Source organism: Haliaeetus albicilla, chromosome 4 (assembly GCF_947461875.1).
Source record: "Haliaeetus albicilla chromosome 4, bHalAlb1.1, whole genome shotgun sequence".
NCBI classification, from domain to species: Eukaryota; Metazoa; Chordata; class Aves; order Accipitriformes; family Accipitridae; genus Haliaeetus; species Haliaeetus albicilla.
The window spans coordinates 25,754,065-25,778,218 of NC_091486.1; the positions used below are offsets into that span (position 1 = coordinate 25,754,065).

At 54.9% G+C, this 24,154-nt stretch overlaps 3 protein-coding genes across 5 annotated transcripts in view; all 3 read left to right on the forward strand.

The window, feature by feature from the left end:
* On the forward strand, positions 1-2,390 carry HOXD8 (homeobox D8). The gene is made up of 2 exons (XM_069781503.1): positions 1-941; positions 1,541-2,390. Exons 1-2 carry the CDS (start codon positions 383-385, stop codon positions 1,834-1,836), a joined length of 855 nt encoding a protein of 284 aa, XP_069637604.1. The 5' UTR covers positions 1-382; the 3' UTR covers positions 1,837-2,390.
* A 3,125-nt stretch (positions 2,391-5,515) lies between these two features.
* Positions 5,516-24,154, forward strand: part of HOXD3 (homeobox D3) — a 32,605-nt gene continuing 13,966 nt past the window's right edge. Inside the window, exons 1-2 of one of the 3 annotated variants that reach the window (XM_069781507.1) lie at positions 5,516-6,037; positions 13,972-13,998. The gene's annotated coding sequence lies outside the window, so the exon portion shown is untranslated. Of the gene's footprint in view, positions 6,038-13,971; positions 13,999-23,093; positions 23,819-24,154 lie in introns of those variants that run through there. The other 2 variants (XM_069781505.1, XM_069781506.1) reach the window with 2 other exon arrangements.
* On the forward strand, positions 16,786-20,124 carry HOXD4 (homeobox D4). Its single transcript, XM_009916589.2, has 2 exons — positions 16,786-18,508; positions 18,915-20,124. Exons 1-2 carry the CDS (start codon positions 18,100-18,102, stop codon positions 19,217-19,219), a joined length of 714 nt encoding a protein of 237 aa, XP_009914891.2. The 5' UTR covers positions 16,786-18,099; the 3' UTR covers positions 19,220-20,124.

Here is a 24,154-nt window from a genome sequence, read left to right on the forward strand (position 1 = left end):
GTGGATCCGGGCAGGGCTGGGCCGGGTTTTTTTCTTGCCTGAGGAGCGGCACATGTAAACTGAAGCCAAAAGTCCCCCCTGAGCTCATGAGCGTGTGTGTGTGTGTGTGTGTGTGTGTGCGTGCGTGTGCGTGCGCGGGCTGCTGTGTGCCTAATAGGAAATAGTAAAAGCAGTGAGGCAGGTCATTTTGGGAGCGATTATATTCCAGTCCTGGTCACCACATACACGGAGAGCAGGAGCGGGGAGCGCACGGGCGAGCGGCGGCGGCGACGGCGGCATGAGCGCGGCGTAGAGGCACCGGCGGCGGCGGCGGCGGCGGCGGCGGCGGGAGCAGCGCCCCGTGCCCGCGCCCGCGCCCCCGCCCGCCGCTGCCCCCTCCCCGATGAGCTCCTACTTTGTCAACCCGCTGTACTCCAAGTACAAGGCGGCGGCGGCGGCGGCGGCGGCGGCGGCGGCGGCGGCGGCGGGGGAGCCCATCAATCCCCCCTACTACGACTGTCACTTCGCGCCCGAGGTGAGCGGCCGCCACGCCGCCGCCGCCGCCGCCGCCGCTGCCGCCGCCCTGCTCTACGGGAACGGCGCGGCCGCCGCCGGCTTCCCGCACCCCGCGCCCGGCGGGACGGGGGGCGGCGGCGGCGCGGCCGCGGACTTTTACCACCCGGCCGGGGGGAGCCCCACGGCCGCCTACCAGCCGCCTCCTCCTCCCCCCGCCGCGCCTCCGCCTCCTGCCCCCTGCAGCGGGGTTACCTGTCACGGGGAGCCCGCTAAATTTTACGGATACGATAACTTACAGAGACAGCAGATTTTTACGACACAGCAAGAGGCCGAGCTGGTACAATATCCTGACTGTAAATCGTCCAGTGCTAATATTGGCGAGGAACCAGACCACTTAAATCAGAGCTCGTCTCCTGCTCAAATGTTTCCCTGGATGAGACCACAAGGTTGGACGCAGTCAAAAATTTGCTTCCATCTCACGTCTGAGTTTGAAACTTTCTTTTCCTCCTCCCGCTTCTTTCTCGCTGCCTTTCGCTCCCTGCCTCTGCCTCCCTCTCTCCCTGCCTCTCTCCCCGCGATTCCTATCGCCGCGGGGGCTTGCGATAATAAAGCGATACAGTAAGCAACCAGAAACTTCTGCAGAAGGCGGCTGCCGCCCCAAGAGTAGCCTTAAAGTCGCCTCTCGGACCCAGGGGCAGCTGACACGTCCGCCCGGCTCCCGCCACCGCCGCCGCGGCCGCCCGAACGGGAAGGGCGCAGGGCCGGGGGGCGCCGGCCACCAGAGAGGCGAGTGGCCCCGCAAGCTCCGTCCCGCCAGCCCCGGTGCGGGGGGAGAGCGGAGGCGGTTCGCGCATCTGCTATCGCTGTTTTTCCCGCACTCGTGTAAAGCTCGAGACTGCTCCGCGCCCTCGGCTTTCTCTCCCTGCGTTTCTGTGGGGCTTCTCCCGAGGGATCTGCAGAGGGACCCGAGCCCTCGCTCCCTGCCTGCGCCTTGCTTTGAACCACCACACCAACCTCCAAACCCCTGTGTTTTTGTTTTAAACAGCAGCGCCGGGTAGGAGGAGAGGAAGACAAACATACAGCCGATTCCAGACTCTAGAGCTGGAAAAGGAGTTCCTCTTTAACCCCTATCTGACCAGGAAGAGGAGGATCGAGGTGTCCCACGCACTAGGACTCACCGAGAGGCAGGTAAAGATCTGGTTTCAGAACAGGAGGATGAAATGGAAAAAAGAGAACAACAAGGACAAATTCCCCGCTTCCAGGCAGGAGGGAAAGGAAGGGGAGGCCAAAAAGGAAGCACATGATCTGGAAGAAGACAGACCTGAAGGCCAGACGAATTAAATTTTGCCCTAAAAGACTTTGTGAAAGGCCATCAAAACTAACTGGCGCCATGGCCCGACATCTCCGCCCGTGTCCCCCTGTACGTGGTCCTGCCGTGGGACGAGTGACCCCGTGTCCCTCCACTTGACATTGCTCTGCTTCGTGTGCTTCACTTGTTTGGGGTTTGGTTTGGGTTGGGGTTTGGTTTGGTTTTAACTGTATCCGGAACAATCTCTAGATTTAACAGTTCATCTACTCCTTTTGCAAATTTGATACAGAGTTTGTAGCAATACATTTCTAATGATATATATATATATATAAAAATATATTTTTTTTGCAATCTTAAAAGACGGTGATTGCGGGAAACGACATAAACTTCCTAATAATAAATACCAATAAGCAAGACATTTAACAATGCTTTATTAATCAAGACAAGTGCACTTGTACTATTTTAATTCTTGTTCCTATGTTGAGTAAATTAAATAAATTTAATAAATTTGAAGAAAAGATCTTAGAAATATATTTAACCTTCTGCTATTGATATTCGATTAAAATTTATTAAAATATAAAACTTATCGGCTTCCTGTTATCCTTTTCGTAATCCACTCCTCCAATAACCTTCAGAGCCTCTCCGCGTCTGGACTAACGCTCCCCTGCGCCTTTCCCCCGTCCTTCCCCCGGTGCTGGGTGTTTCTGTGGGGGCTGGGAACGGCACATCGGATGCAAAACCTGGTTTTCGCTCCCTGCCGCCCGCGCTCCTGGCCAGAGCCGCCAGCCACGGGCTCTGCGGGGCCGTGGTCGAAGCAGCGGCCGGTGGGGACGGCGGCCCCACCGGCGGGCTGAGCCCACGCTGCGGCCCGGCCCCGGGAGCCCCCTCGACGTGTGCGCCTGGGCCCTGCCTTCGCCTTTTCCTGTGCCCCCCCCTCGCCCCCGGGGCTGCGGGGCAGGGGGGCGGCTGCTGGCGAACACGGCCCGTTACCCCGCGGAGCCCTACGCTGCCCGCCCGCCCGGGGGGAGACGGGCCCCCGCCGGCCCCCAGGGCCGCTCCCGACCGGTGCGGGGCTTCCAGCCCCGCCACGCAAGCCGCGGCCAAACCGGGCCTAGCCTCCCCCGCGGGTGGCGGAGGAGCAGAGAAATGCAAAGCTTTTGTGGCCTTGCGTGGGGGATTCTCGGAAGCTGTACTGGTTAGCGGTCCCAAACCACGCGCAAACGGAGAGCAGGGCATTTCCCCCCCTAAATATTAGCGCACGGCTTGGGTGCCTTTCCCAGCTGGAGGCCGCGGCCGGCGAGGGCAGAGCCTGCCGCACGGTTCCCCGCAGTCGCGGGAAGAGAAGGTCGCTCCGATCAGTAAAACGGTTTAATTTATCTCCCCCTCTCCCCTCCCTCCCCTTTCTCCCGCTCCGCGGCGGGGTCCCGCAGACCGCGGTGTCTGAGAGGACGGCCGAGAGCAGTCCTTTTTAGGAACAGCAGGCAGAGGGCTGAGGTATGAGGTATAAATCCCTACCAAGATTTCTGCGTCATTTTTTCCCTACCGCCTCACGCCCCCTTGAGTGACGGTCCCGCGAAGGGAGCCGCGCCAGCCGCTGCGACAAACGCCACGAATTTGTCTCTTCTGCCCGAGAAACGAACGTGCTCTCGACGGAGCAGGGACCGAGCCGGGGCCCCGCTCGGAAATTCACAGCCAGGGGCCTGGGGAGGTGGGGGCCTCCGGCCGCCGCCGTGCCCGCCGTGCGCTCCGGCCCTTCTCCCGCACCCACCGCTCCGCTCCCGGGCGCGGAGCCGGCTCAGCGGGAACCGCCGTCCCCGCGGTCGGGATTTCTACGGCGGGTTTGGTTCATTTCGTTTCCCTTCCTCTTCCCCCCTCGCCGCCACCGAGCCAGGCACGCTCCCACTCCTGCAAAGCGCCAGCTCTAGAGGGAGGCAAAAGCAAGCGGAGCTATTGTTCTCGGTTTATTTTAATCGCGTGGTCGGTTAAAGGTTGTAAACGAGGGGAAACTGCAGCAAAACGGTGAAGTAAACATCTTGCTGCGTGGATTTGCATAAATGCGCCGGTACCCCTCGTGTCCAGGAAGGATGTGGGGCCGGTGACGGCGCGTTTAAGGAAACCCAGTCCCCTGACGCGTAAAACCCCCTCGCTTTTCGAAATAATCCCCGTTGCCAGTGGCACCGGCGCGCTGGGTCTCCGGGCAGGGAAAAAGCCTCGGCCTGGCGCAGCGGGGGCCCGGCGGGCCCCGCCGCAGGGAATTGCCGTGCTGGTGCCGCCCGCTGCAAACCCGGGCTGCCTGCGGGGGCAAACGCATACCGGAGACCTTCGCACCCGAGGGGAGCACTTCCTAGGCTGATATTTGTCTGGCAAAGAGCTGCTGCCGTAGTTGTTTTTAATTTCCAAACAAAGAGAATAAAATTAAAATATTCCTGAAGAAGTTTCCGTTAGCGTCGCTCTCCCTGGGCCGACTGGGAACGCAGCCACGCAGGCAAAAACGGACTGCCTTGTGCGCGCATCGTTTGCGAAGGCCTAGCGGTGACTGGGATCGTCCCTCTCTTATTTATTACGAAAAAAAACCCAAAATTGCTGTAGTTGCTAAGGTATTTCCCCCCGTAGCCTGGCAGCTGAATCGCTCCCTCGTTCGTACTTGGAGTCTGGCTAAGAAAAAGAAAAGCGAGGCAGAAATTGGCCCGGGCGGTCAGTAAGCCGCCGGGTAAATCGGAGCCATCGAGCTCCGGAGCAGGCAGCAGTATTCGGGCAGGGAAAAGCCGTAGCTGCGCGGGTCGCGGCGGCAGCGGCGGCGAGAGGCCGCCTGCGATGGCCGCAGCGCGGAGGTACCGCGCCTTTGGTTTCCGCGGAATTTGCGCGGCCGTGGGTGCTGCAGAGCCACCGCCGAAGGTGCCGGTGCCTCGGCCGAGGCACACGCCGCGCGGGTGTGATATTCACGGGTGTGCAACTGCCTGAAGCAGCGTGTTAAAAAAGATCCTACACCTTTAGGAATGTTTATTTTTGATAGCTCTGTTTTCGAGGCAGGTACAAACGACACGGAGGCCACTGACGGAGGGGTCTGGCTATTCCCTGAAACACAAATCGAGCAAGAAGTACCCACAATATTCCGTCTCCGAGCCGAGCATTCCCTGTGGACAGGGGGGTGCGGATTTAGTCTTTTCGAGTACTTTCGAAGAATCGGATTTTCCCTGTTGGTGCCCCGGGTCCGAGCGCTCCCGGGAAGGTTTTATCGGGGGGTGGGGGGAGGCAGCCCGCCCGGGGAGGCTGCGAGCAGCCTTGGGCGCGATGACAGCGCCCGGCGCAACCTGTGGGAACCGCACACTTCGGGGTGGGGAACCGGCTCGGACTATTTTTAGGTCGGCGACGGCTTCGGCTTCAGTAGTGGGCGCTAAAGAAAATGTGGCTTCTTCTAGGGCCCGGCGGAGGGCGGGGGGGGGGCGTGTGGGTAAAGCCCCCTTTCGTTGGGGCAAGACGCGGACCCGCGGGCACAGCGCGGTGCCCCCCTCTTTGTGCGGCTCTGCGGCCGCTGCGCGGGGGCTCGCCCCGCTCTCCGCTCCCCTGCGCGGATCTCCCGCGCCCCGGCCGTGCCCGCGGGGCCCCTCCACCGGCCCCGGGGCGCGCAGGCCGCGGGCGGGCGGGACCGAGGGCTCGGTGAAAGCGTAGCGCGCAGGCGAAAGAAACATGGCGCTGGGAAGCTGTATGTGCAAAATCCGCAAGGAATTGCAGTAAATTCCTTTTTGTTTGAAGAAAATTTACAACTTGGTAATAGACCTTTTTATGACCTATTTGGGCTTGTCATTGGCTGCGGCTGGTCATGTGCAGGCAGCGAGCGCTTTCATGGCCTTTTCCTGATTTCCCTGGCGAATTTCCCCCTGCATTCTGCCTTCAGAGAGCCTCAGCCCCTCTTTTTCTAACCTTTGTCTAGGCTGAGGTGTATGGCAGTCGCCCTCATGTTTGTGTCCCGCGCCCCGAAACCCGCGGTCGGTCCCGCCGCCGCCGCCGCGCTGACACTTCCCCGGCCCCGCGACGCCTCCTCTCCCGCGCCCGCGGGGGGATGCGCGGAGCCCCGCGCCCGCCGCCGCGCCGCCTCCAGCCCCCCGCTCCTCTCCCGCCGCTTGTTGCCCCCGCTGCCGCTGCCTCCTCCGGCACACGGATTGCTACGCGGGTGCAAAATGGATTACAGCGACCCTCCCGGGCTCCTCCGCAGGCGCGCAGTGACGCGAACCGGTAAGCACTGGGCTCCCCTCGGGCTGGCCGCCGGTACTCCGCGCCCGCGCAGCGTCCCGCACGGCGGCACGGCGCCGGCTCCCCTGTCCTCCCGCCCCGCTTGGTCACCTGTCCCTCGCAGCCCCTTATTCTTGCTGTTACTATTGCTACTATCGTTATCGCTACTATTGCTGTTGCTGTTAATGCTGTTGTAATCATCGGTGTCACTATAATTATCGATAATAGTTGTGGAACATGCCGCGGGGTCCGTGCGGCCGTTGCGCGGGCTGGCGCGGAAAAGGCGCAGCGGGCCGCGATGGCGGGGCGATCCGCGACCCTCCGCACCGAGGGGCGGAAGGCTGGGGCGCAGTGCGCGCAGGCAGCGCCTCTCCTGCCGCGGGTTTTCTTCCAATAAAAGGCCTTTTTTGGGGGGGGGGTGGTGTTACTTTTCCCCTTGCCAGCCTGAAGCGCGGTGTGGGGGTGCTGTGGTTTGTTTTCCCCATGGCGGAAGGGCGGTCGCGGAACTTTAAAGCTTAACAGGTGTTTTCGCAGGAGAACCGGGGTCAGCGCTCCCGCGGGGGCGGAGGGCGCGGGGCGGCCCCGCCGCGCCGGTCGGGCCGGGGGGCTGTGCCCGGAGCCAGCCCCGGGAGCCCCCGCCCGGCCCGCCGGGGCCGTTTAGGACACCCTTCTCCCGCCGTACGGTGCATGAGCCGGGGCTGCGGCTCCGGCCGGCTCGGCGGGAGGCAGCCGGGCCGGGCCGGACAGGGCTGGGTAGGTGGGCAGCGCGGGAGCGCACCCCCGCAGCACCGCTCCTTACCCACGTGGAAATCGGGGGGGCGGGGGGGGGGGGCTAAACCGGGGATGAGTTATCGGAAAAAAAAGCCCAAACCCAGGTTTCTTTTGAAATATGCAGAGGGGATAGAAGAGTCATGCAAACTTTATCTGCGTTACCTACATATGTGTATATCTCCGCAGCCGCGTTACCTATATACGTGTATATACGTATCTACACCTCTGTAGAACATATATTCTTCTGAAGTACATTCTTTTGAACATATATATATTTTACACGTCCCCTCTTCATTTTCAAAATGTTAATGCGCAGTAGAAAACCCGCTGCCTGCCGGTATTTAGTGTTTACGTCGTTGGTCAGTGATGGAAATGCACCGTGCCACCGCACTGCAGGAATTTACCGAATCGCCATTTACCTCGAAAGCAGCCACTTATTTAACGGTAAAGCAAAATGCCTGATTAAACCATACCCGGTGAGGGTAGAAAGGTGTGGGTCGCACCCCAGGTATATGTTTTGAAGCCGCAGAAGAAATTCTTCTTTAATCCATCCCCGAGCACCTCCCCAGCCTCCTAAGCCCGAGCCCCGCTACAGTAAGCGGTAGGATGCCTTTCCCTCATGCTTTGGCTGTTTGCACTAACCGACCGCCCTGTGCTGCTGAAGGGCTTGGGGATTATTTGGGAGGAATCGTTTTCAACATAGCAACAGTCTTCAAGAGTAACTTGGAAAGTATGTCTTGCGTTAGGTTTCACTCTCAGAATCCCTCCTAGGTGACACAGTAATTATAGCTGTTTGGCTATAAATCTCTCAAAAAACTTCGAAAAATCTGGTCCTTGAGCTGTTTTGAAAAATTATTCGTAGCCTGGAGGAAAAGAAGAAAACAAAAGCAGGATGTTCTAACGAATTGTAATGTGCATGTGTGTGTCTGCGGGTCCATATGCTGACACATACGGATACACATATGCATTTATGATCCCACTGGTTTATGTGGGAGTTCGGCTTTTTTCCCTCCTAAACGGCTTCCTTCCTTTTGCTCTTTTTCTTGTTTTCTTTTTTTTTTCTTTTTCTTTCATTTCTTTCATTAGCACTGAAGCACACATAGGTATGTGTATGCTCTTAAATAAACCCGCGTGTTTGTGAGTATTCATAACAAACCCTGTATGTATGTGTGTATAGATATATGGCACGTATGAGGGCTGTATTTTTACGTCTATTTATACACCTATATAATGCGGGCGCCTGTATGGGTGTAGATGTGTTGGTGTGTTGTAATTTTTGGAACACAGAATTCACATTCACGTTTCTCACACCTGCTTCGTTTCCCGACATCTTCGACAGAATTTATGACTCATCTCATTTTTTTTGTTGAGAGGAAACAGCCGATCCCTAGCCCACACTTCACTGACGCACGGGCAGTAAAAGAACACCAGCAGAAAATAACCCGCAGGAAACGGCAGCCTGCGCTCCCGGGCAGTGCCCAGGTATCGCTGGCGCCGGCTGCCGTTTGGGAAGTCAGGTTGGGCTCCCGCTTAGCTGCTGCAAGTTCCCTGGAGGAGAAGCGCAGCCTCTGCTCCCCGAGTCTGGCGGGGATCTGGTGCAAGCAGGGCAGGCGATGTGGGCTGCGGACCCGGGAAACCCGATAAGACTGAGCGAAGAAATACGCGTTGGTTTTGCGCTCTTAAGAACAGCAAATCCCGCCGATTCGTTTATTTCCCAATAATGTTTCTCTTTCCCCAAACAAATATAATTCTCACGGGGTGTTTTATGAGCGCTTGGGGCAGAAAAAAACCCGAACAAAGACAGTATTTCACCCCTCGGTTGGCAGGCAGCTGTTAAAGGTATTTACGGCTCTACTGCAGTGCGGCACTCAATGCCGCTGGAGCGGGAGAGGAAAAAACAGGAAGCGAAAGGAAAAGATGAGGCACAATAAACATTGCAGCAGGTCGCGGGGGCCGGCGGGGCGCGGAGGAAGGGTCTCTGCCAGAGACAAGAGGCAATAAAAGTGCATTCAGCGGCAGCAGGCTCTGCCCAAACCCACCGCTCGCCTCCCACCACCCGCGGGGGAGGGGGCGGCGTGAGGCGGGGGAGGCAGCCCGCATCGCCCACCCAGCGCCCCGCGCCGGGGGCGACCCGAGCCAGACCCGGCGGGGGGGGGGAGCCGAGGGTAGGCCCAGCCACCCGCCCGGCCCCGCCGTCGAGGCCCGGCTCCGCCGCCTCTGCCCGCGGGTGGGCGCCCGCCCCGACGGCCCGGGCCGGGGTCACCTGCCCGCGGCTCCCGCCCTGGGGGGGGCCGGGCCGGGGCGCGGAGCGGAGCGGAGCGGAGCGGCCGCCGGGGGCGCGACAGGCCCTGGCCGCCGTCACCAGCCATTTTGTCTCCACGGCCTCTTCCAGGAGAAGGCGCTGTAGGACAAGCCTGGCCGACGTCCCCGCCTGGGCGAGGGGCTCCCCACCCCCCCGCCGCCCGCCCCGGGCCCCCGCCCCGGCCGCCCGCCTGCCCACGGGAGAGGCCCACTGGCAGGCGGGGGGCACGCGTGGGGCTCCGCCGCCCTTCTCGGGCGTGTCCGCAGCCCTCCCCAGCTGGGCCCCAGTTGTCCCACTGCCTTCACCGCCGCGGCCTCCCGCCCGCCACGGGTCCGCAGGGCCCTTACTCGCACCCGTGGGCGCCCCTCCGCGCCCCCTGCCTTCCCCACGGTGCCGGCGGGGCTCACTCCCAGTGCCCCGCCGCCCTCCCGGTCACCGGCCCGCCCTTTGATGTCGGGCAGCCGCCGCTTCCTTTCCTGCCCCTTTGATGTGGGTGCCAGAACACCGCGGCAGCCCGCACCCGCCTCCCCGCCGGCTCCCTTCCCCCGGGCAGAGCCCCCGGCCCCCGCACACCCCCCCCGTCCCCTGCAAGCCGGGGCCCGGCAGATTTCCCTGCCTCCGCCTCACCTGTCGCCTCCAGGCTTCACCTTCCTCAGCCGTGCCCGGACACGACCCTGGCGGCCGCCGGCCCCCCGGGCCGTGCCTGCCCCAGCTAGACGCTCCCACGGCCCCCGGCCTCCCCTCCCTGCCCCGTGCTCCTCGCCCTCTTCCCCCGCGGACCCTGGGTGCCGCCGTCGCTGCCCCCGTTTGATGTCGAGGCGCGGCTCGCCGCCGCCGCCCTGCCCGCTCCGGGTCTCTGCTGCCGCCGGAGCTGCCTGCGGGCGCGGGGCGCTGCGGGCAGGGGCCTTTGCATGCCCACATCCTGCTCGGCGAGGGCATGGGCGGCGGGGTGACTGCTGAGAGGTCGGCGTTACGATAAAAGCAGGGAGGGCTAATGCCTCGGACGCTATCAAGGCGCTCGGTAGGTCTTCAAAGTCAGCGATGGAGCCTGTCATCTTCTGGCGGTGTGGTCCTCGGGGCAAGATGCTGGTCGTCATGTCTGTCAAGCAGCACCGAGAGCGGCGGTGGTTTACACATGCGATTCAATTTCCCCAAGCCTTTTATCGCAACAATTACCAGAGGGAAACCAATTGTTACCGGCTTACTTCATTCCACATCTTATCCATCTCCAGATCGTCAGCCCCGAGTATGAGAACTTGCATAAAAGCCTAGAGAATGAACTGGCCGGGGCTTCAAAGTCAACTTTCACATCTGCATTTTAGAATAGGAAATGTGAAAATCCTAATTCCCTCTTCAAAATCTCAGGGCTAGAATTACTCGGTAGCAGAAACATTCATCTTGCCCCTAGATCACAGGCAGCTGTATCTCACTCATCAACTCCTCACTATCCCACAGCCTCACCGTTCCCAGCCCCAGCCTCCCGGACACGGTTGCCCGAAGCACACGCCCGGCCCGGCCCGCCGCTCCCGGCCCGTTTGCCGGGGGGGGGGGCTAATGCTCCGCCCGCCCGCGGTGCTGCCACGCCGCCTGCCTCGCCACGGCTCCTCTCCTCCCGCACCCGCCGGACAGTACCCTGTCCCCAAACCGTGGGCTTCTCTTGCTCGCGAGGCGGGCCGAGAGAGCCGAAGCGATCGCAGACACGCGGGGAGGGACGTGACGCTCCCCGTGCCGGCACAGGGGCTGGAGCCCACCCGTGGCCCCCGCTGTCCAGGACCGCACCTCCGCCGTACCCAGCACCCGCTGCCAGGCCCGGGGCAAACGCATTTGACTCTGCAACGTGGTTCCTGTCGTCCCGGCCTCTTTTCCCCACATTTGGTTGGACTTTCCCGTCGCACCCTTCCCCTCACGTCCCGACCCGTAGCCTTTTCTCTCACCTTCCCAGGGGACGGGCACCCTGGCTTCTTGCAGCTGCCTGCCGCTGAAGCCGGAGGCCAGCGAGGCCAGGGGATCTGGGGAGGGCGGGGGGGGGCTCGGAAGGCTGCCGCTGAGCCTGGCCCAGCGCCTGCCGTGCCCAGGTCCGTGTGCCTGAGCAGGGGTACAGCCCCGCGGAGCTCTTCCTCTGCCTGCCCGGGGCTGGCCAGGGAGAAAGAGCCTTTCCCCAGCTTAGGCCGCTAACAAAGCACGAAGGGGATGCCGTATGATTGAAGCATTGACACAGAGCAAGGGAAACAGCGGAATGCAGAATAACCCTGCGTCGAAAGAAGGAGCAGGAAAGGTGATCAGGACGCCACTTGCTCTCTGGAGAAAACCGAATTGATCAGCTGCGATCTGAGCCGCCTCAAGAGTATGGCAAGAACTAAGCTGCCCCTTCTTGGCAACTTCAAGCTTGCGTGGCCAGATCCGGTAGGAAATGGTCAAGTAAGAGCAGACCGGGAGGAACCTAACTCTGGCGTTAGACAGGCGCCACCCAGCTGGTGCCAGCTGGTGCCAGCACCCAGCAAGGAGCTGAAGCTGGCTCGCTTTTCAGAGCTGAGCCCCTGCGCAGAGGCGCCCCCGCCCCCGCGGGCCCTCTGTCCCCTCTGTCCGCGGCCCGGCCCCGACGGGGCGGACGCGGCTGCCCGCCCTCTGGGGAAGGGACAAGCCCCTCCCGGGAGGCACCAGGAGCTGCTGGCCGGCCCGACTTCCTCGTCTGAGCCATGATAGATTGGGAGCTGATGCCCTGGTTCCTTTATGCTGTGTGACTGCCAGGGACATTTGACTTCCTGTGCTCGGGCTCCTTGAAATTCTCATTTGCTAACTCACACCCTGCTTCCTTCACACCAGGGCTGTTTTATTGTTTTATAACCCTCCGTAAACTTCCAGTCCTCAAAGATCTCATTGTGGCAGGCTTCACACTTTCTCCCTTTCCAAAGCCCGGTGCCCTCGCTGTTTCCAGCAGTTTGGTCCGCCGGGTGCCTGGTGAGCCCGCACCCCTGGCACGGCTCGCCCGAGCAACAGCTCAGGAGGTGAACGAGTCCAAACCATTTTCCAGGAGCGCCTGACCAAAATGCCATAAACATCCCGGGAAGGGAGAGAGGGACCCTCCTCTCTCCGCAGTACCTCTGGGGTTTTTTTTCCTGACGACGGGCTTCCCTGTCACCTAAGAGAGGCAAAGAAAGGTTTGAACGGGTACCCAGGGCAAAAGGCAGCCGGCTCCCTCCTCGAGAGCAGTTGGGGAGCGCCAGCTCCCCTCTTAGCAGCTTTCCCTACAGCACGTTCCTCAAAAAGGCCGGCGTAACGCCGCGGAGCTGACCTTCCGCCCATCCCCGCTATTCTGACCCAGTCCCGTTTTACAGGACAGATTCAGCGAACCTTTATTTAGCGAATAAAAGTTTAAAGCTGAAGGTTATTTATGGTTCCGCAGAGATAGGTCCTGAGTGGCTATTTAGAAGCACGTGATTCCAATAAACTTTGTTTTATGGCTTGAGAGTTGACAAGCCAAAATATAATTCCCACCATAAATTAGTTTAAGAGCATACAAGTGCAGATGCTTTCGTTCCTGGAAGCAGTAATCGGGAAAGTGTTAGCAGGGAACCGTCTGCGGGAATGCGGCCGTGCAGGCACCTCTGCTCCCGGGTCCCCCCGGCCGGGGGGGGAGCGCGCAGTAAGTCCGCTACCAGCCTCCCCGCTGCCACCGCCGCGCTCGGGCTCTCTTTGTGCCCCCAGAAACTCTGTGGGAGTGGGGTATCAGCGCTGCTCCGCCCGGGGGTGCGGAACAGCTTTGCTGGGGAAAATGGACAGGTACAGCTCAGGTGGCTAGGGCAGGGCCAGGATGAGCCGGCTGCTCCCCGCCTGAGGTTTCTGAATTTAAGGGGACATCTGATTTGAAGCTAACCTTTTTTATTAAAAAAAAAAAAAAAAAAAGCAAGGAAAGGGACGGTAAACGGATGTTTAGTGCCGAAACTCTGATACTCTTCCACTGTCCTCGCAAGCTCTGAATGCTATCCAGAGTGGGCAGAACTAAAAAAAAAAAAAAAAAAAAATTTTTTTAACAAAAACAGTCTTGGGAAGCTCTATCTAGTGAACTGTTGATACCGAGGCAATTGCTCTGTGTGTAATGCAACTCTCCAAGATACCGTAGGAAGGCAACAGAGGAGGTGAAAAATCGCTTACAGAAAAGAACCCCCAATATTATTTACTTTTAAATATACGATGCGTTTGAGGAGCATTAGAGTGAGCGCGTGTTCTTGTTTTCCTTAATGTGACCTTTGAATGTATTTATTAGAAGATTTGAAGGAAAGTTCAAGTCAAATCTATCCTTCTATAATGCAAAGACGCACGTCTCGTGGTTACTGTTAGGTTAATTAGGTGATCTTAAAGGGGACCCATCTTAGAGCAATACGAGATTTATTCTTAGGAAATTGTAATTCTTTCTGTGCTCAGCATGGGGACGATGCTGCACGGCATGTTGTGACACTTTATGGGTGATGGTTTAGCAAAGGTGATCTGAATATTTCATTTGTAAGTGACTGGATTGCCAGAGAACGAAAAAAAAGGCCTTTGTTATTCTTTTTTTTTCCATCAGTGAAAGAGGGAGGTCTGACTTTTCATCCCTTTAGAAATTATCCGGTATAAAATCTAGACTATGAATATTAAAAGTGAAAGATCACACCCCAGGCACAGGGAAAGCATGTGTTCATAAAAAACTGCCTGAATGCAATGTGGTCCTCATTCGGAAGGGGCTTCCACCCCACCACTCCGCTGCTCGCAGGATTTGCCACCAGCTCCTCTCTGCCTTCATCTATCAAACGCGGTCTGTAACTGTTCTCCAGAAATATCACCCGTATGTGGAATACAACAGTAACAAACGTTTTTATTGCAACAGGTTCGGCAGCATGGAAGGACATCCACGGTAAGTGACCTCTTATTTCTTGTAGAGTTTGCGATGCTTGAAAATCCTGTTTCTTCCCTTCAGACTGGAAGAATTAAAACTGATGTATCCCTGCTGAATATTGCTACCAAAAAAAAAAAAAAAAAAGAAAAAAACCATGTCAGCACGTGAAGGATTGTGGAGTCTTGTGGAGTCGGTTTGTGGTACCATGTCCTAATCCTGGCTACCGTTAAAAGCAGGGGTGCAGCCTCCTGAGGGTTTATTCTAGGGCCGTACAGGTGTTCTCCTGCTCTTAAGCACTCTGAGGCAATTAGCAGCGTTTCCATTTTAAGTCGGCGGGACTGTACAGCGCCTCCCCGTCCCGATCCCGGACGGATCGCGTTGTGTCCCAGCGCCTCATAACCTTGGCTACTCCCCCTCTGTCCTCCAGACGGGATGCGAAGCAGAGCTGTGACTGCGAGCTGGCGTTAACCTCGTTTGGCACAGCCCGGTGCACGGGTGACCGGGGCGGCGGGCTCTGGAGGCTGTCAGGGCTGGCCAGCCGAGCCAGCCCCCGCCAGCCGGGTCGTGCGGGGCGGTAGCGCTGATCCTCTGGGCAAGGGACGTTCAAACGGGGATTTAAATGCTGTGCAGGCACGGAAGGGAGTGGGCATCTGATCTTGCGAGGGCCACCTTTTACTGGGGGGGTGTTCGCATCCCCGGTGGTCCCGCGGGAGCTGCGCTGAGGGGACCGAGGGGAGGGCAGCAGTGCGGGGTGTAGCAGGAGATGCTGTTGAACCTTTCTAGCTGCAGTGAGGAGCTAAGTGCATTGGTCCTGGTGCTCCGGACTGAGACCGGCTTGTCTCTCAAAGAGGAAAGAAAGCGTGCGAGGTTCGGGGATTCACTAGGTATCCGTTGCCCTCCCCGTTCCTGCAAGCCCCGCTCCGGCCGGGAGCAGGCACAGGAGCGGACCTGTGTTTGTTTGCGTTTCTCCCTGTTTCCTCTCCCTGCTTGCTGATAAATAATCGCTTTCACGGCTTGTGCCAGGCTTCTCTTTCTCGTTTTGCCTTACGTTGTCATATTGGTTTTCGAGCCCTTTAAATACGAACTGAAGAATCGCCTCCAGCGTTGCAGTTTTAATTGTGTTCCATAGGTAACTTTCCTCCCCCCGTAGCTCAGCCCTGCGCTATGTAGATGCCCTTGGCATTTTATTCCAGGGCCGGCCCTAAATGTATGGATTACTTGTTTTCTGCCAACGTACATTTAGCATACTGATTATGAACCAGAACACAAAAAGCCTGATAGATCAAAAGCATTTTGTATGGGCAGTTGAACAGGAGGTGAATATATAACGCTTTTGTTCATCAATAACTCTTTGGCTTTGACCTGTCTGAGCAAGTCGTGCAATAAGGTGAAACGCAGGTCACAGCGTCTAACAAATATGAAAATGTGTAGTATTAAGCAGAACCGGGAGCTGCTGCTTCCCCAGCCCCGTCGCTTCTCCCCGGGCAGCCCTCGGAGGGCTTGTCCGCTCCCGGGGGCTGCCCCAAACGCAAGCTCCGTTTTGGGGGCTGGGGGGGTGGGGGGTGTTGTCCTGCCAGTTCAGCCGGGTGGTTAATACCCGCCCCCCCCCCCGGTGGGGAGGTATCCCCCTCCCCTCAGAGAAAGGAGGAGAAAGCGGGGCGAGCCGCTTAAAATAGTTGGGTGGAGATTTAAATAATCGGGGGGAGGGGGGAGAGATTAGGGACACAAAGTCGTTTCGAGTTGCACTTGCTGTGAAGAAGACACCACGGCAGTGCTAAGAAAGCAGATGTTTAAAAATAGCATCCCCCAGATCAGGCAGCTGGGAGTTGGAGGCAGGCAAACAAACCGGTACACATGGCTCGGATAAACGCAACACCCCCAAATCTGCCCTCCGCAGTGGTTGGATGTATCACACCCGCACCATTATTTGTCCTTATGGTGCCTGTTTTAAATAGTGGAAGGAGAAGAGGTTGACCGCAGGACAGCAGTGAGGAGCTGGGTCAGACACAATTCATGAACTTTTGTACTCCTGTGTGCCGCTGTCGACAAAGTAAAAGTAATGAAACTTTGTGATATGTTTGTAAATGATTTCGGCTGACCTCTCGCCCTGCCCTTCACCATAAACGCTACGGCGGGGAGAACCTGGGAGGGTGCGAGGCTGCGGCTCGCAGGCAGCTCGCGGGGATAATAGCTAGACCAGCATAATGGGATGAAGGTAAATTTGGAAACTCTCTTCTTCCCGAGAGCAACTAACCCCAGCCTTTAATCTCCTCTTTTTCACCAATCGCTGTTTCTGTTGTCGGCTGTTTTACTTCTGTTTCGATTTTTTTTAAAATTCTTTTTTGTCCGGGGGGGGGGGGAGGGAGAGGGATTTCTAATTATGGAGAATCTCTTCAGATTCGTGTTAGCCCAAATAGATACAGGCTCTTTTCTAAATTATTTTAACCATTATTATTCTAAATAGCGCAATTTGACCGGTAACGTCCGTTTTCCGTAGCGAGGACGTAAACGGCAGAGCATTTAAAATGAGCAGCAGGTCTTTCAGAGAATTTGGTAGGCGAAATTCATCGCTATAAATTGGTGGAGAGTCGTATAGCTCTATCGCAGCAATAATAACAAGCGTGAATCTTTTCTGAAATCCCACCTTCCTGCAAATCCGTATTTCAGAACTGAGTCCCAGCAGAATAGTTTGCATTCCTCAGAAGACAGTAAGGACTAAGAGAATGGCAAAGACCTGCTATATTGTAGATGAAAACAGAATGTTATTACGTTGTCTATATATACCCTGTAGAACCGAATTTGTGTGATATTCATATAGTCACAGATTCGATTCTAGGGGAATATATGGTCGATGCAAAAACTTCACCTTTCTGCAAATGGTTAGAAGTTTAAATACTGGCGGAATCAAAAGGCATGTGCGTGCTGAACCCTCAGAAATTATAAAAGTTTTGCTGCCTCGCTCCTATTTGCTAGGTTTTAGGACGTCTCTTAAAATCTCAGTTGTCGTTCAGTCGTAACTCTCACTGACAGGCTGTGCATTTAAACAGTTAATCTCAGCAGAAGTTACAGATTTTCTGGAAAAAAAAAATTATCTACCAATCAGTGAATGAATCTTTAAAAAGATACTCAGAAATTAGCTAGATATGTCAGACGTTAGCAAAATTTTCCTGTCGAGGGTCCAGATCGCATCAAAATATTTACGACAGCAGCAAAAGCAGCATTCGCCTCACTGGAATGTCTTTACTTGTGCTCCAGGAATGATATTGATGAATGAAGACCGAATTTATCTCATTAAACCCGTGATATTTTTAACCGAATTAAACGCCTTCTCCAGTTCAAGTGATTGAACTTTAGTGGTTAAAAGTGAACGGTTTCTTGCCATCCGTGTGGTTTTACATGCATACGCGTATGGCTCCATGGATGTGCGTGTGCGTTTGCGCCTGTGCACGCGTACGTACGCTCACATATATATCGAGGCTCGGAAGCGAAAGAGAAGTTACTGATTGCCTAATTTTATTCAGCAGAACTAAATTCTGGTAACTTTTGGATGACCCCTGCGAGACAAAGACAGGACAGCTCTATTGTACATGATATTGCCCGCTTCTTTGACGGCTGTTCTGTTCCCCGCTTCCTCACGGGTTTCCTGCCTTTGCAGCCCACTTCGGCTCCTCGCTCGGCGTATTTCTTTGGCTATTTTATTTAAGGCGAGGTAACGAACCCCGGTGGCGGTGGCGGCTGGCGAACCGGACGGCGGGGCACCGTCGTCGCCCCGCGGGGCTGGGGGAAGCCAGCTCGGGCGGACAAAAGGCTGGTCCCGGCCCTACCTGCGGGCCGGGGAGGCGGCCGGCGCCCGGGCAGTCCCCCTACACCTCCGGTACCTGCTCCGGGGGGTGCGACCCGCCGGAGAGGGGGTCACCCGGTTACGGGGATATTCGCGAGTGGAATCGGTGGAAACGCTGAGCTGCGGAGAAATCCGGTGATCGGCTCCCGCCTCCCCATTGGCCGGGCCGGTCACATGCCCGCCTAACTTTATTCAGTTGACAGCAAGTAGGAGGGCTCTATGGCAGGGGAAAAAAAGACAACACGAGAAAAATTAGTATTTTCTACCTTCAGAAATTAATGGCCATGAGTTCGTATATGGTGAACTCTAAGTATGTGGACCCCAAATTTCCTCCTTGCGAGGAATATTTGCAGAACAGCTACCTAGGCGAGCAGGGGGCCGAGTACTACAGTGCCTCGCAGGGCTCTGATTTCCAGCACCAGGGACTCTACCCACGGTCAAACTACAGCGAGCAGCCCTTTAGCTGTAGCAATGCCCAAGGCTCTGCCGTGCAGCCGCGGGGTCACGGACAGGAGCAATCCGGCCCAGCGAGCCACTTCCCCGGCCAAGCAGAGCATTGTCCACCGCCTCCAATGTCCAACTCGCGAGCCTGCAGCCAGCAGCCGGCCCTCAAACCCCCAAACGGGTCAGCAGTTAAGCAGCCAGCAGTAGTTTATCCCTGGATGAAGAAAGTCCATGTTAACTCGGGTAAGGATCCTCTTCTTACTTTGCTCCTCTACCCTGCTCCCGGTCGCCCTCAGCGGCGCTCGCTCGAGTCCCTGCCAGGCTCGTGGACGAGCTTTTGAAGCCGAGGTAGCCAATTACACTCGTCATAAATTTTTATTGCTGAGGAAATAGGCCGTTGGCCGTGCGGGGCTTTGCCGTGCAGGAGAAAGCTCCATTTTAGGAGCCTGCTAGAGGCTCCCAGCCTACCTAGCTGCGTGTGCCTGTAACAGTGCCTGCCTTAAGCGAGGGGGAGAGCAGCCCGTCCATTGTAAGCAACTGGGACGAATCCAGCCCGGCCACATGCTCGCAGCTCCTAAGGTTTTCTTTTGTAAAGTCGAACCGGCAAGTCGAGATTAGCTTTGTAAAGTTCTCCGTGTTTTTTTCCCAGTGAATCCCAATTACAACGGAGGGGAACCTAAACGCTCCCGCACAGCTTACACCAGACAGCAAGTCCTAGAACTGGAAAAAGAATTTCATTTTAACAGGTACCTGACCAGGCGCCGCCGTATCGAGATAGCCCACACTTTGTGTCTCTCTGAGCGCCAGATCAAGATCTGGTTTCAGAACAGAAGAATGAAGTGGAAAAAAGATCACAAACTGCCCAACACGAAGGGCAGGTCTTCTTCCTCTGGTTCAAACCCCCATTTACAGACTGGTTCCAAGGACCATCAGACTGACTTGACAACTTTGTAGAAGAGGTGAAATTTTCCATTTCATCCTTCGCTTCTGACCAGTACTGTACATAACTGACACTGCCCAAGCAGAGCCTGCATGTAGCAGCTAAGGACTCGAGAAACTGTCATCTTTCTTTAAGGTACTGTTGTACAAAGGAGACAAAATGACGCTACTCTGGACTTTATTTTATTTGCCTCTGCTAGCACAACCTAAAAAAAAAAAAAAAAAAGGAAAAAAAGGGGGAAAGAAAGAAAGAGAGAAAAAAAACCAAACCCAAAACATCATGCAGGCAGTGGGAATTGGGAAAATATTAAACGAGACCTTCTGTCCATAAAAAGTAATAAATCATTGAAAATGAAACTGTCCTGTGTTTCAGTTTTGAATTTGAAAGTGAAGGTTTGATGCTTTATTCTGGGATTTTTACTTTTAATTGTCTTTTTATCCCATGCAGTTTCGGGAAGATGCATTCGGGCAAGTTGAGGGCAGGAAATTTATAGCATAGTCTTTTCTTTGAACATAAAGACTAGTAATTGTGAACTTTTTGTGCTGCTTTACCTTGTGTAATGAAAATACTTGCTCATTTCCGTAACGTCTCAGAAGGTGTGCATAGAAATTAAGTGAAAACGGGTTATTTTATGTACTGATAGTGTTAGCGTATTTATTTATTTGTTATGTAGAAGAGTGAAGATAAAAAGAATAATAGTCAAACCAAAAACGGGGAAGGGGAGCTGAAATACAGTACTTCTCCTTCCCAGTCTCATGAACACATGTATGTTTACTTGTCTTGAACGTACACAACTTTCTTGTCCCTTTTTTTGAATTTCCTTCTTTGTGAACAGGAAAAGCACCCCTGCTCCTTACCATGTGCCATCCAGGGCTAACAGGCTTGAAATCTGTTTCCAAAGTCTGCTCTCAGCGCTGTGCTTTAAATCATCGATACCTCGTTTAAAAGTGGAGGGAAAAAAAAAAGGGGGGGGGGGAACCACAGAAAAATCAACCCCCACAACAAAAAAACTAAAAAGAAAACCCCAGAGCGAAAAAAATTAATGCCAATTCTGATGTAACCTAAGCCATTCAAAGCTGAAAGCTAAATGCATTCTTTCAATCAGATTTTAGATTTCTTTTCTGCCCAAGAGAGAGATAGGCTATGTGGGTTGCTGCTTTGTTTTGGTTTGGGGTTATTTTGGTCGGTTGGGCTTTTTTTTTTTTTTTTGCTTTTTTTTTTTTTGTGAAGAACAGTGATTGTTTTTAAGCAAACCACGAGACATGACTGCAATGGTTGGAAATCTCAGCAAGTTGCTTTCGGGGAAAGGGGAAAAGCTCGGATGGGAGCAGAGCTGGTCTAATACCCACGGATTTGTCCCTGGCTGCTGGCTGCTTCGTGCCAAAGTTTTAGTGCGCTGTAACTACTAAACCCAGCCAAACCAGCTCCCTCAGCCACTTACACCTCCGCTCAGGAGATTTTAAGGCTCAGCCCTTATCTGCTGTACCCTCAGGGCAGCCTGGGAGAGGGACCATATCATGGAAATCGTAACGAGGTGATGCCTTTATTAAAGAGAAAAGGGGCAAAGAAGGAAACCCAGAGCAAACGCTGAAGGGAGGTGGAAAGAGCAGGGGGTGAGTTAACGTGCCCATCTCCAGGCTGGGTGCTTCCCACCGAGGACTCGCTGCTTTCTGGGCTCGCTCGGGAAGACGCTGGCTAAAATGGTCTTGAATGAATTCGAAAATAAAAGGAGAGCTTTTCAACAGGAGTGTATTCGGCAGCATTAACTGTGGCCAGCGGTTAATTTCTGCCCTTTTCTCATCCCTAGAAGTCCGCAAAGTGTCTTTAAGACTTGGTCTTTTGTTTTAGAGCCTGGAGAAAACTCTTTGTTCTTCCTTAGGGTTAGCCCAGTTCTCAGACTTGCACATGGCAATACTTGAATATCTCCACGTCGTGATATTAAAGATGGATATTCCCGCATTATTCGCATCATTGTTTCTATGACAAAAAGCACCGAGTTCATACATAGTAAAGACGTCTTTTTTCTGACGCCTTCACGTTGAGAAGCTGAAAAGGTATTTTACTGAAGTTCGGCTAAATTGCAGGAACAGGTTCACCCAGAGGACAAATTTTCTATTCGATTAGTTGTATTTCAGCCGGGAAGAGTGACCTCTAAACCCTTAACCTTTTGGACCCAAACTACCCTTCCCTTTCTCTGGCATGGAGAGCAGCTAGCAGCAGCAGCGCTTGAGGAGGGAATTCCTGAGACAAGTTTTCAAGTTTTGTTACACCCGGTTCCTGCGGTAGCGGCCTTTCGTCTCCAGAGTTGTCCAAAGCCTTCCCTTTGCTCTTCATACCAATCTAGGGAAAGAAAAAAAAAAAGGGGGGGGGGGGGAGAAGGAGGGAAAAAAAAGGAAAACCTCACTGGCTACTCTTCTTGAAAATCCCCCTCCCGGACCCCCGCTGTTTACTTAAAGTCTGTGATAAGCTGGCTGGGAGCAGGGCAAACGTGTTATTCGAGAGAGAGCTACCAACTTTAGCATCTGTGGCACATTTCTGGAAAATAATGGCCTTGGATAAGCAAATCCTTGCTTTGTGCTTCTTATCGACCGAGATGGCTCCCGAAGTTAAAGGACCAAATTCTGCTCCCAGATTTCCTTCCCCCGCCCACTGAAGTCAAACAGGGATGTAGCTGCGAGCAGAATTTGTCTCATTGTCTTTTGAAATGTTAATATCTCCAGGACGAGTGTTGAGTTCAGCAGGCGCAGCTCTTACAACCCTGTTTGCAAGTCCCCTTTGAGTGATGCTGGGGCACTGTAAGTTTACATAGTTTTAATTGCGCTGTAAGCTCGAAAAATACATGAACTGAAGGCAAAGTACCAAAAGAAATAGTTTCCAGCTGCCAATGTTCTGAAGGGTCAGGGACGTCTGCAATAACGACCAGGAGCACCCACTTGTCGTTGTCTCCCGTGCAAAATGAACCTGCGGTTTATTTTTGTGGGTTTTTAGCCCTTCTCCGGAGTTATTTTGTGTAGGAAGGGAAGCTGGTTGTTTTTGTTTATCATGGGTGAAACGCTGTGCATGGGAGCCTTTGTTAAACGGTCGCATTGTCCAGCAATACACTCGTCTCTGTTCAAGTGTGATGCTTTTTATAGACTTTGCCAATGTTTTGCTGCCATTGATTAAAGCGTTATTTATACTAATTGTGGCCTGTAGTTTTGATGTAAGCCCTCCATATGCATTTGAAATAATAAAAGGTGTAGAGAAATAGATTCTGGTTTGTACCTTGAACAAACAGTCCTTACAAGGTGGGTCTCTCTTCTGTGAAAATGCTGGTCCCTCCCATCATTATAGTGTTAAAAGATGAGTGACTCTGCATAGCATCCTTCCAAATGTCCCTTTGAACAGGTTTGCTGATTGCCCCAGCCATAATGGTGTGACTCTAGGCCAAGCTGGAGTCTATATTTACATTCGGGCTGCAGTTAAAAGTGCCTGTCATCCATTTGCTACTGCTTTGCATTTAACAAGCCCTCCTAGAATGCCTCCCGGATTTATGCATGTGTGGTGGGAGGCAAGGAGCCACACCTGAAGTCACCTCGATCCCCACACAGATGTGTGCCTTTTAGGTGAGTCCTGGAGGGGATCAATTCAAAGCAGAAATGGGAATTTGAAATTGAAATGCGGTGCGTAGCTTTCTCTGGGCAGTACGCTTCACTTTTCCAGCCGGTACAAACGAGGGATCACAAGAAAAGACAGACTTGGGGGAGTTTAAACTTTCCCGTGCACCTAAGGCAAACATCATTTTTTTCTCCCCTGCGTAAGCCCCTCAGACAATAACACATACCCCTGGCCGGGAGAAGTCGATTGCACTGGGTTTGTCAGAAGTATTTGTCACCGAGGACTTGTCCTCTCCCGGCGCGCGGTCAAGGCACGAGTCCAGAAGGCCAGTGCCTGGCGCAGGCCGGGCAGGAGCGCGGCACGCAGAGCCAGGCGTGTGCCCTCGCTGCCTGGAGTGCGCGGAGGGGAGGGCGCGTGTGCGTTTCCAAGCACGCACTCGCTGAGTTGAAATGTCGAGGCACATTTTGTGATTATACTTTCTCTCTCCCCTGTTTAATGGCTCCTCCTGTTACTCCCGATACATCAATACGGTTCTGTATATTATATCACCACTAGTCGTTAAGGTAAGAATGAAGAGGAAAGGCAGAGTCAATAGCAAAGCCCACTCACTGTACAGTACAGTAAATAGGGACCTCTCGGTGCAGAGCCACACTGCTTCCAACGGCCATGTTGGTTAGCCCTTTCCCCTGATTTTTTTCCTCCTTTTTTCCCTTTTTTTTCCCTTCCCCCCCAAGCCTAGAGACCAAAATAATCCTGCTAGGAACAGTCATAACAGGCAGAATTTCAAAGTGCAAGGAAGATGATAAGAATAGATTTCTACAAGTCCTGACCACGTGATTTGCGAAATAATTAATTCAGCACGTCCCTTAAGAAACACGGAGTCGTCATTAATCTGCCAAGCAAAGGACTCTATCAGACTTGAAAACTGAAGAGATCCCAAGAATATAATATACAAAGGGTGCAGTCCCTCTCTCTGCACACCTAGCTCTTTGGTAGCTGCCGAAAAAGAGACGCCGGTACGTAAATATTTTTTACTTTTATTCCTTCTTATTTAAGCCTTAATGAACTCAGCTGTCAAACGCTTGACAAATAGGGCACGCTGCTTCCTGGTTTCCAGCTCGGCAGCGGCCGGGAACGGGACCGGGCGCAAGCGGTGACCTTTGCTTCCCAGGGAGCGGGGGGAAGAGGGCGAGCGCGGAGCAGCGCGGAGCCGCGCGGAGCGCCGCGGAGGAGGCAGCCCGACCGCCGCCCGGGGCGGCGGCGCTGGCCGCGGCCGCCTGCGCGGGGAGGCGCGGAGCGGCGCGGAAGGAACAATGCGGCTGTCAGGGCGGCCGCTGCCCGCTCCCACCGGC